A 12079-nucleotide genomic window follows, 5' to 3' on the forward strand; every position below is an offset into this window, starting at 1 on the left:
AACCAGTTCATATCAACCGTAACTAACATTTATAATTTGAGTAATCCCCAACGTAGCCTGTTCAGTTTGTCTGCTAAGAATGGAGGATTAGGTATTCCTGACCCTGGTAAAAGGGAGTGAACAGTTTGAAATGTCCAAGAAAACATCTTCACTAATTTCGGATTCTATTGTGAATGGAACGGCATTGGACGTCGACGCACACAAAACTTACGTTCGCATCAGCAAACAAACTTTTCAGCTGGAAAAGAGTCCCAGCAGAGTAATACATTAAAGGCTTTTTTAGAACAAATATGCTCATCAGAGAGAAAAAGAATGGAGCGGAATTTCAAAAAAGGGAAACTCTTGTTGGTTAACCGCAGAAGTGTCAGAGAGAGACAATTTTGTTTTGTCGAAGAACGAATTCCAGGATTCTATGGCGCTAAGATACGGCTTACCCCTAACAAACCTCCCTGTGAAATGTGACGGTTGTGATGAAGATTTCCATGTTCAGCATATCCTAATCTGCAAAAAAGGAGGCCTGATTACACAAAGGCATAATGAAATTAGAGATTTATTGGGAGACTTAACCGGCCTTGCATGGACTTACACTCAAAAAGATACAGTAATTCGTGAACATTCAGAGAATCAGAAAGCTTTAAGAGCCGATATTCTCATAAGAGGTGTCTGGAGCCCGCAAGAAACTGCCTCGTTTGATATTCGTGTCACAGACACTGAGGCTAAATCTTACAGCAACAGAAATCCAGAGGATGTGTTGGAAAGCTGCGCTGACGAAAAGAGGAGAAAATACTCCGAGGCTTGCCATGAAAAACATATCGCTTTTACTCCGTTAATTTTCAGTGTTGACGGCATGATGGCCAGAGAGAGCAAAATTTTTCTCAGAAGGCTGACGGACAGACTCGCTTCTAAGTGCGACAAACCCTACAGCATTATCATGAACTGGGTCAAACTGAGATTGAATTTTGCAATCTTAAGGGCTTCAAATCTGTGCATAAGAGGAACTAGATCTAAATGGAGATCGTTTCGCTATGAAGATGGAGCTTTTATTCCTTAAAGAAATATGTTGACGTTCCAGTTGTAATCGGAAAAAAGTTGTCAAATATTTATCACGATACCTGAGAGGACAGCGTACTTGTTGAATAAATGTCTGCTGGCATGGATTCAAAAATCTGTTTTATAAGTCACCCAATCAGCAGGGGCAACAAATTTTAACGCCAATTATTAGCGCTCTGATGTTTTTGTCACCCAATGAGTGGGGGCATCAAACTAAAATCAAATTGAATATGGTGCGATCAACTTCAAATGGGCTCAATTTGAAAATGTCATCAACCCGAAAAACTACATTATGTATCCAGAAGAAAGACCTCTAGCTAAGTTAGTGCCTAAGATCACAAGTGTTTGTTCTTACCTTATCTAAGTGGGGAGAACAAAAGCACATTTCAAGAGGCCTATTTCTTGTTGTGAAGAAGAGAAACGGACTGCTGATATTTGATTAAATGAACTGCTAATCTGCTGTGTTGATGAGAATATCATGTTAACCAAGTTAATTTTCGGTTGGTTGTTGATAATATTGCAGATACTAATTGTTAATGATTTTCAGCCAATGAGATTGCATCATCAGTGACAGCAACAGAGCAGCCAATAGAATCGGAGCAGCAGAGTAGACACGAAGTGCACACTGAAGAGAGGTCAGAAACTGCTGACATCGCAGATGAAGTGCGCTCTGAGACCATAGATACAGAGAGGCAAGGTGCCAATCAACAGAATGTTCTAGAAGAAAAGGTGAGATCTCACTATTGAGTACCAACTCTCAAGCAAACTATGTGCAACCCATGTCGATCATCCTCTCGTTGAAAATTTCTTCTTATTAGAAGCTTCTTGAGCAAAATGCTGTATGATCGGATCAATCCAGACCATAAGGCTTATGAGCAGAATTAGGTCATTCAAATTTGGTTGGGATCTGACTTCAGCTCGCTTTCAGAGCCTGTCCTCATTAGTACATTACAAGTAACTACATAATCTATTTAATTGGCGTGTAAGACACAATCGCACGTTCTTTGAAAGTAGATTTATTGTTCCGACCCCTCTTGAGGGGGGGAGGAACTATATACTCAAATGGGTTTTTTTTTGTTCAGTCAATTTTGGCCGATCGATATATTCATCTTAGAGAGTTGAGACTGGTATCATTAGAAAGCTTGTCCAGCGTAGAATATGGAATTCAAAAGATTTTTTAAATTTTCGTTTTTGACAGGGAGATATCGAGGTTTAAACTTTCGAGAAAATAGAGTGAAATGCGTTGATTTCATTCACATTTTATCGAAATTTTGACTAAAATTTCGCAAATTTTGATAAAATTTAGTAAAATTTTTCAAGAAAATGTTGTTGATTTTACGTTTAAAGACAAAATAAATTGTCGATTATTTTCATTGAATTTTTTGCCACAAATTCCGGCTAAATATTTCACAAAATTCAGACTTTTTCATCAAAAACAGCACGAAATAAGTTTCTTTAGTCCACTCTGATTCAATTTGAAGGAAGTGCACACCCAAACACCACTAACGCAATCTTTGTAGACTTAAAAGGGGGCTAATTCCACTTCAAGTTCCGTTGAGAGTGCTCTGTAAATAAAAATTTGCCGTTTTTTGCTAACTTTATTCGTTGATTATCAAAAAGCAGCATTCGTTTTTGATTTTTTTAACTAACAAAATATCTATATCAAGGACATTCCGAAAAATTAAATGTTCCCACTGGAAAATCAGCATCAGCAGGACTAGTTCTGTACCACACTTGGACCGTTACAATCCAAAAATAATTCGGATTGTCAGTCGTTTTTTTATGAAAAAAAATTCGGTCTTTTTTATATTAATTAAATAACAGAACCTTTCGAATCAAAGCCCACTAGTGATAGGACCTATTGGCATCCTAATTAGCTCAAAAATTATTTATCTAGTTGATTGCTTGCAAGCTTATGTTCGTTTTGACTTTTAAAATATTTGATTTTTAAATAAAAAGTGGCATAATGAACTTTGCCTACATTTTTCTCTTAAATTGGTCAACTTGTAGCTTAGTGTCCGCAATCAAACGGTGCTCCTTCTTTCTGCTGAATTCGAATTTAGTCTGTATTGCGGTTTTACGCCTTAATTTATGGTGTTCTGGCTTTTGATACTACTAGATTTCACAATTTTTTTTTAATTTTTATGTATTTGCCCATTTTTCATGTTTTCTAGTTTTGTCAAATTATCACGTTATTGTCAGTTCATATATCACAATTTTCTTTTTCAAAATAACGCACAACACAATTGATAATAATTAAATCCTTAAAGATATAGATTGTGGTTCTTTACTGCTTCGACAGTACTTTCTCGAAGAATTGAATTTTTTAATTTTGCCTTTAACTGTCGTTTTTACTTTGTCTTTTTAGTCGTATTTAGTTTCCTGTACATTGACCGGGTTTGATTGGCTTTTCCTGGAAGAATAGATGAGCCGATGTTGTGATATTAGAAGATAGATAATTGCTTTCATGACTTTGAAAACAATTGTTTTCCAAAATGAAAAAAAAAACATTTCAGTTTCGCAATTTTCCTTTTTTGTCTGTTTGTTACCTGGTCTCGTTAATTAAAGTTTAAAGATGACAGTATTTTTGTCAAAGGAAGGTGTCGAAAGCGAGTGGTGTCACAAAATCTAATGTTTTTAAAGAATTTGTTGTGACTTTACTGGCTTCGACACGGGTTTTTCCCAAAAGTAAATTAATTTTTGATTTTTGTCATATTTGACGTTCTTTTTGTAGACGTAAGACTTGTGCTGGATAATTGCAGGTCTCGAGGGCTTCCTTTGGAAGAATAAACGAACCTATTCAATTTTTTCATTTTGTAATTAAAGGCTTTCATGTCTTTGGAAACAAATTTTTTTCGATAAAAACAAGTATTACATAATCTTGATTTTTTTCTTTTTAGTCTAATTTTTACCTAGGTTTTTAATGAGAGATCACATAATACTTTTCAAGGGGAAGGTGTCAAAAAGGGATTGGTGTCACAAAATCTAATGTTTTAAGAGAATTCGTTATGACATTACTGGCTTCCACGCGGGTTTTTCACAAAAAAAAAGTAAATGAATTTTTGATTTTTGTCATATTTTACGTTCTGTTTGTAGACGAAAGACATATTCTGGTTAATTGCAGATCTCGAGGGCTTCTTTTGGAAGAATGGACGAACCTATTCAAATTTTTCATTTTGTAATTAATGGCTTTTATGTCTTTGGAAATAAATTATTTCTGAAAAAAAACAAGTATTACATAATTTTGCATTTTTTTCTTTTTTGTCTAATTGTTGCTTATTTTCAAAAATGAGCGGCCACATAATACAATATCGGTGTTGGACGAAGGTGCAATCAAATGTTTTTTGGGGGCCAAAGTATGGCTTTAAAGCTTCCAAAGCATTTTCTGGCAAGTTTTAATTGATTTTTAGTTTGTTGTCTATTTGCTGTTCTTTTTGTAACTGCATAAAAAATTGAATACCAAGAGTTCTTAATTCCCTTCTATAGAAGCATTGGTAATTGTAAACCTATGGGATATATTAGTTGATTCCTAATGGTTTTCATTACTTTGAAATTAATTGTTTTTTTTTTAAAAGAACTTCTGCGATTTTTCTAACTTTAAAGTTTCTGTTTATTTTTGTCTAATTGTAACCAAGCTTTATTATGAACTGGTGAATAACCATTTTTTTCTGGTGAATTACAAGTTATTTTATTTATTTTCAGTTTTATCTGACACTATGTTGACTTTGTTATTAAGTTTTGCTTTTTAAAACGGACATAAATTTTTTGATGTAATTAATGTTTGTTGTTGTTGTTTTTGTTTGATTTTGCCGTTCGTTTCTGCTCGCTTTCTTAATATCGGCATATCTCATCAATCTAATGCATCATTTTTTACTCCACTGATTTGTTTGCTTTGGAGGCTATCTTTTCGTTCATACACTAGTTTTTTTTTGAAAAATACTTGAATTTCTTGTGTTTTTCCATCTGTTCCTCATTTGGTAGACAATTATGCCAAAATTGTGGATGAGCGGGGTCGGAACCTTATGTGCAATCGCACATTACTGAGCCGCCCTGTTTCGTTATATGTCTACCGGTCGGTAGACGCTTTCGGACAGTTTTAGTGTGAATTACGAATTACAAGCGCCCCGAGTAGCAAAGAATTAATCCCGAAAAAAGGGCACAATACAAACTTTCCAGTACTGTTAGATTCGTTAACCAATTTTTTACAGGGTACTGATGATGATTACAATGAAGGGGAAGGACAGGAGTTAGACGATGGACTAATGTCAGATCGGACACCACCTTCAACTGTCAAATCAAGTGTCAAAACGGTAAGTTAGTACCAAAAAGAAGAAACGTCGCCTATTGTAATCACTCCATACCCCCCCCCCCAAATGTCCGCCGACTACACAGTTCCGGGCGAAGAAAATCCGGGCAAATCCGAATCCCAAATAACTGAAGTAAATCATAATATGAGGGTGCCATGAAGGGAATCATTCAAAATTTTATAGCAGGATTTTTAGCATCTTCCCGAAATTTGAGCTTCCCGAAATTTATTTTTTGCGGGCCATTGCCTCTATCGACGGAAAATAAACGGAAAATATTTGGTCAGTCATTTTGTCACTCATTGGTCGTCCAGGCATGTTGTGGAATAATATGGTCTTCCGCCGTGGAAATTGGCAATAAAACACATCCGATACCACAATTTATTTGCTTAATTTCACTCGATTAAAAGCATAGTTAAAATTTGTTTTTTTTTAATTTTGTGACATTAGCCGCCGGCGTTGAGAGCACCGATTAAGCAAGATAAGCGTCACGTGCAAGAATCGTGCAAGATCTTGCAAAATAAGTGCCATTTGCAAGAATCTTCCAAGATAAGCGTCATTTGCAAGAATTTGCAAGATGAGCGTCGAAGTGCGACCAGGGTTGCTAATCTCACTTGAAAGCGTATTAGGGCGGTTCGATTTAAAGTACATTAATAAAGGCCTTCTCAAAGCTAAAAACTTGCGATTTAAGGCCTATTAAATTTAATCCTGTAACAACTTTATGTTTTTTCAATTTCTGGTAATAATTTGCATTCAAAATTTATTATGCAATTGAAAAATTATGATTTAGAAAAAATTCGGACAATTTCTTTTTGGAACAAAAATTAAAGTTATGAATCCATTCATGGTTTCGTTCAACACTTGTGTCCGAAACTCATCATCTTGATATTGTTTTTAGGGCCTTCAATATCAATATCAATATCAATATCAATATCAATTTAAGATATTTTACTGCAAAGAACCCATCCGCAAATTTTTTTAACAAGTTCTTTGTAATAAGTTAAATCAGATTTAATTTACGGTTCTTTTCCGTACGGTTTCGCTCAACCTTTGTTCATGGCCTCTCATTTCATGATTTCGTTTAATACTTGTTTCAAAGGTTCGTCACTCTGAAACCCTGAAATCTTTTTATACCGTGAAGTTACTAAATTGAACTAATGGCTTTAAATCATAAACAATATTAGATAACAGAATGCCAGTAGTGAACGCCCAATGTTGTTAATTGTCTGGACTTGAGCATTTCAACGCTGAACCAGCTAATTTCAAGCGTAAACAATTAACTCAGTTCTGAAAAATTGCATCGCCAGTATATTTTTAGTATATTTTTTTATATGCAGTTTCTCTTTTTGTATTTTTTATATGCAGTTTTTCTTGATTATGATTATATTGAGGTCATAAAATTTATCCTGCATAGTCTGGAAATTACTCATCCCCCAACATTAAGTCTGAGAAGAACAATTCATACTTTTGTAGCTTATACTGGTAATTAACATAGTAGTATACACACTATTTATACATTAGCCATTTTGTAGGCAATTACCACAAAGCCCATTCAGCTTAGTTGTTAAGACTTAATGCGCAAATAAATGTTACATTTACCCGCACTGAAGCTCGGGGTCGCTTATGATACCAACCTTGTTGGCGGGTGTTAAGGTGAAGATGTTTTTTTCATGCAGTAAATTTTACGCAAAAATCAAGGCTGGCCACTGTGAATTGTGACATGAACAGAGTACCGGCCATCCTAAAAACCAGATAATCTTTAGACTGATTGAGCCCTGATTTGCTCTGCCACCAACCTCCGCCTATTTGCTTTTAACGGTTTTTCGTAGTTACTGCCCCAACAAAAATTAGCTTTAAAAACTAAGAAGCATTTATGTACCTTACATGCTAAAATGGTGTAATTAAATATTGATATTAAGAAAACTAGTGTGTCAGAATTTAATTGTGAAATAGTATGTTTTCACGCTGTGGATTTTGGATGGCAAAGTTCGCCACGCAATTCCACAAAGACCTTATTTGCCACTTTGAGAAATCGGGCAACAAACGAATTCTTGAGCAAAAATCATTATTTTGTCAACTCAGTGTAAGTCTGTTTCTTCATGTATTATACTAAGTTGTACAAAATTTGTACAGTTATACAAAATATACTGAAAAAACGGTCCAAATGGTACATTGTTTTTGGTTCGTAAGGGGAATATTATGTCATTAACATTTTTAAGATAAAGACGAGTGGTTATTCGTTGAATTACACCTGAAGGATTGTCTAAGCAAACGTATTTAACCACTGTAGAATTTTATTTTTAATTAATGCTTCAGTTACAAATCCTATTCATAACTGATGCCATCAGGTGCAAAATCTTGCTTGGTCGAGGAAAACTTTGTTGTAAAAATTGTAGTTCCACGAAGCACTTCTCAGATCTTAATTCCTCTCGCTGAAAAAAAAACAAAAGAGAAAACAATTGTCAGTACCTCATCATTTGGCGGTTTCTTTTCAGGAGCCTGTAATCTCAAGGGACCAATACGAGGAAATTATTCGACATGAACAGAAGAAATACAACTCTCCGGTTCATGTCGAATAATTTTACACCGTGAAGTTACTATATTGAACTAATGGCTTTAAATCATAAACAATATTAGATAACAGAATGCCAGTAGTGAACGCCCAATGTTGTTAATTGCCTGGACTTGAGCATTTCAACGCTGAACCAGCTAATTTCAAGCGTAAACAATTAACTCAGTTCTGAAAAATTGCATCGCCATTATATTTTTAGTATATTTTTTTATATGCAGTTTTTCTTTTTGTATTTTTTATATGCAGTTTTTCTTCATAACGATTATATTGAGGTCATAAAATTTATCCTGTATAGTCCGAAAATTACTCATCCCCCAACATTAAGTCTGAGAAGAACAATTCATACTTTTGTAGCTTAAAGCTGGTAATTAATATAGTAGTATACACACTATTTATACATTAGCCATTTTGTAGGCAATTACCACAAAGCCCATTCAGCTTAGTTGTTAAGACTTGCTGCGCAAATAAATGTTACAATTACCCGCACTGAAGCTCGGGGTCCATATGAAACAAACCTTGTTGGCGGGGTGTTAAGGTGGAGATGTTTTTTTTTCATGCAGTAAATTTTACGCAAAAATCAAGGCTGGTCAATGTAAATTGTGACATGAACAGAGTACCGGCCGTCCTGAAAACCAGAAAATCTTTAGACTGATTGAGCCCTGATTTGCTCTGCCACCAACCTCCGCGTATTTGCTTTTAACGGCTTTTAGTAGTTACTGCCCCAACAAAAATTAGCTTTAAATACTAAGAAGCATTTATATACCTTACATGCTAAAATGGTGTAATTAATTATTGATACTAAGAAAACTAGGGTGTCAGAATTTAATTGTGAAATAGTATGTTTTCACGCTGTGGATTTTGGATGGCAAAGTTCGCCACGCAATTCCACAAAGACCTTATTTGCCATTTTGAGAAATCGGGCAACAAACGAATTCTTGGGCAACAAAATTTGTACAGTTATACAAAACATACTGGTAAAACGGTCCAAATGGTACATTGTTTTTGGTTCGTAAGGGGAATAATATGTCATTAACATTTTTAAGATAAAGACGAGTGTTTAATCGTTGAATTACACCTGAAGGATTGTCTAAGCAAACGTATTTAACCACAGTAGAATTTTATTTTTAATTAATGCTTCAGTTACAAATCTTATTCATAACTGATGCCATCAGGTGCAAAATCTTGCTTGGTCGAAGAAGACTTTGTTGTAAAAATTGTAGTTCCACGAAACACTTCTCAGATCTTAATTCCTCTCGCTGAAAAAAAAACAAAAGAGAAAACAATTGTCAGTACCTCATCATTTGGCGGTTTCTTTTCAGGAGCCTGTAATCTCAAGGGACCAATACGAGGAAATTATTCGACATGAACAGGAGAAATACAACTCAATCATTGACAATTACAAGTTAGTATTTGCGCAAATCTTTTGGTATATTTAGAGCGAGTTTAGTAATATAAGGGTATAAGTTTTGTATGAACTTTGAAAGACTATGGAAGATCTACAGCAAATTCCAGAGCAGATCTGTTAAAAAAATCCTTCAGAAAACTTTATCAAAATGCAATATTTTTTGAGAGGCTTGACAAAACTTGGCGGAGGAAAAACACAAATTGAAGTATCTTTTGTTGTTTAAAATCAAAATTTGGTTTGGCAAAGTGGGAAAAGAACGCGCAGTTGGCTTTATAGGGGTGAAGTTGAAGATTTGAAGACGACAATTGAGCAACTGGAGAGGTCACTAGAGGGCGTGAAAAGTGAACTAGAGAGAAAGAAAGCTGAAAAACTGAGAACTAAATACGAAGCATCATCTCCACGAAGAGGTATGTTGATCTGTCTGTTAACTTGGCTTCAAACAACATGCCAAAGAAATGTCAACTTTATGAGTTAACACATAGAAATAAAGCGCGCATAATTTCCCTACATTGATTATATGGTTAACCATCATGAGTCCAGATATAATGATTTATGGTAGATATGTTTTCTAGGAGATGGTCTTTTTTGCCGAGAACGATTATTTCATTTTGCCGAGAACGATTATTTCTTTTTGCCGAGAACGATTATTTCATTTTGCCGAGAACGATTATTTCTTTTTGCCGAGAACGATTATTTCATTTTGCCGAGAACGATTATTTCATTTTGCCGAGAACGATTATTTCATGACTTCAAAACAAGTCTTTGCACAGGACAACAAACATTAATTTTGATTTGCAGTTTTTCGGTTAATAAGCAAAAGTGAGAAGATTTGCTCAGAAAGGTGGCTGCAAACACATCTCCAGAACGCCTCACAGCTGCGCAAAAATGCAATCAAACGTGTCGTATTTAGTTTGGATACTTTCCAAGATTTAAACTCAAGTGTTTTTAGGGAATTAAAAGACCAATCTTGTCGATGAACTAATAACGGCTATAGAGGAACATTTTGGCTGTTCATAAATTACCCGAGAAACTTTGGCAAGTTAAAAAAATTTCAATTAGTTCAAAAACCAGAATTTACGTTACACGAAAAACACACTTTTCACTGGTAAGAAAAATTTATAAATGGAAAAATTCTATATCTTACATGCCTACACTTCCTTGTGAGATACTTATCCGGAAAAAAGTCGGGAAGTGCAAAGAACCTCATTCTCTCAGCAGGAAAAAATGGGAAATGTAATTTCCTCAGTAGGATAGTATGGCAGTGGTCATTGAATTGGTTCACTACAGTCTTCTCACATAAGGTTTAGTCAAGGCGAGTTTTGTCATGAGTCCAGCAACGGTCTTTTTATAGCTAATTGTGCCAATTTCTTGATTTTGTTTAAGGCCTTTTTGGCTGACCATGATAGAGCGCTTCTAATTAGGTCGATTTGAAGACGAGAATAAAATTGGTCGACCTAATATTTTTAAACTGACCTGCATGTTAGCTTGACGCTTTAGTCAAATACTTTCGAATGACCTAAATTGAGCACATACATTTGTGTCGACCTAATATTTTTCGCGGTCCAATTAGGTCACGGGCTTTTCACACCTGATTTTAATTGATCACGTTTTTCTTCATATGCAATGATGGTCGAACGCAAACTTTTCACACCCAATTTTGGACAAGTGTAGCCTCAAAAAATTGTGTCTTTGGGTTGACGTAGAAATTCGTAAACACCAATTCAATTGGTTATAAAAATGCGAACCTATCTGTGAAACTATTACATTATTTTGCCCAGTTCGTAAACTGATTTACAACTTCAAATAATGACACTCACTATAACTATTTAGAAACTGAAAAATTCTTCGATGGTCAACATCACCATCATCAACAGTCCTTAGAGAGTCTGCCTGAACAAGGTAGCGAGCAGGATGTGGGCACCACAGGCACCAGGGTCATTGGGGGAGGGGAGAGGAGAAGGAGCAGTTTGAACCTCAACCAGGAGGGAAGAGTTCTCCCAGAAATTGCGGAGAACAAGATCTTAGAACAAGACATCACTCAAGGTAAGCTATTATGCAAAGACATGGTTCTAATCTCTTAAATAAGCTGCTCACTTTGTTCACGTAACTTAGAACAGTTTAGAAGCTCAGAGTAGATACGCAGATTCGTAATAACGAAGTAAGGGATGCATATTTAGAGCTTAGATGATAATCACGGAACTTCTGCAATTAATGTCATCGTGAAACTCAATAAAATCGATTCTCTATCCTCTATTTTAGATGGATGCAACTCATTTTGCACACATGCGTTTTGTTGAAATTGTTAGAGAGGGGAGGAAAATTGACCAACACACGGTAAAAAAGTACAAGGCGGCTCGTTAATGTGCGTTCGCACATGATGTTCCGACCCGAGCTCATCTACATTTTTGACTTAATTGTCAACCAAATGAAGAGATAACAAAAATAGATGTTTGAATTTAAAAAAAATGCTACATTTTAAGTTAATTAAACACAGTAAACTATGCCTCGATGAAATAGCAATCATAGGTTTTATTCATGTGACATCAATAACTCATCACAATAAGTCGTATGGCAAAGAAAAATACATCAAAACCACGAAATTTTTGAGAAAATCCATAGTACCAAAGTCAAAAAATTCTACAGCTTTCAACGGAAGGCATTTAATACGCTAAATTATGCCTAGATGATGTGACTGCTAGGATGTTTGTCATTCAAAATTTATCAATAAGACATTACAACAAGTCATTG

General features: G+C 35.2%; 1 protein-coding gene across 1 annotated transcript in view; it reads left to right on the forward strand.

Annotated features, from left to right (window-relative positions):
• The window catches only part of LOC142351833 (uncharacterized), a 55000-nt gene that overhangs the window by 34968 nt on the left and 7953 nt on the right, over positions 1-12079 (forward strand). The window contains exons 13-17 of the mRNA XM_075404043.1: positions 1598-1779; positions 5259-5360; positions 9246-9328; positions 9608-9738; positions 11162-11374. Of these exons, the coding sequence (XP_075260158.1) occupies positions 1598-1779; positions 5259-5360; positions 9246-9328; positions 9608-9738; positions 11162-11374 (711 nt within the window). The remainder of the gene's footprint in view (positions 1-1597; positions 1780-5258; positions 5361-9245; positions 9329-9607; positions 9739-11161; positions 11375-12079) is intronic.

This window comes from Convolutriloba macropyga, chromosome 13, assembly GCF_964194025.1.
Source record: "Convolutriloba macropyga chromosome 13, txConMacr16.3, whole genome shotgun sequence".
Taxonomy (NCBI): Eukaryota; Metazoa; Xenacoelomorpha; order Acoela; family Convolutidae; genus Convolutriloba; species Convolutriloba macropyga.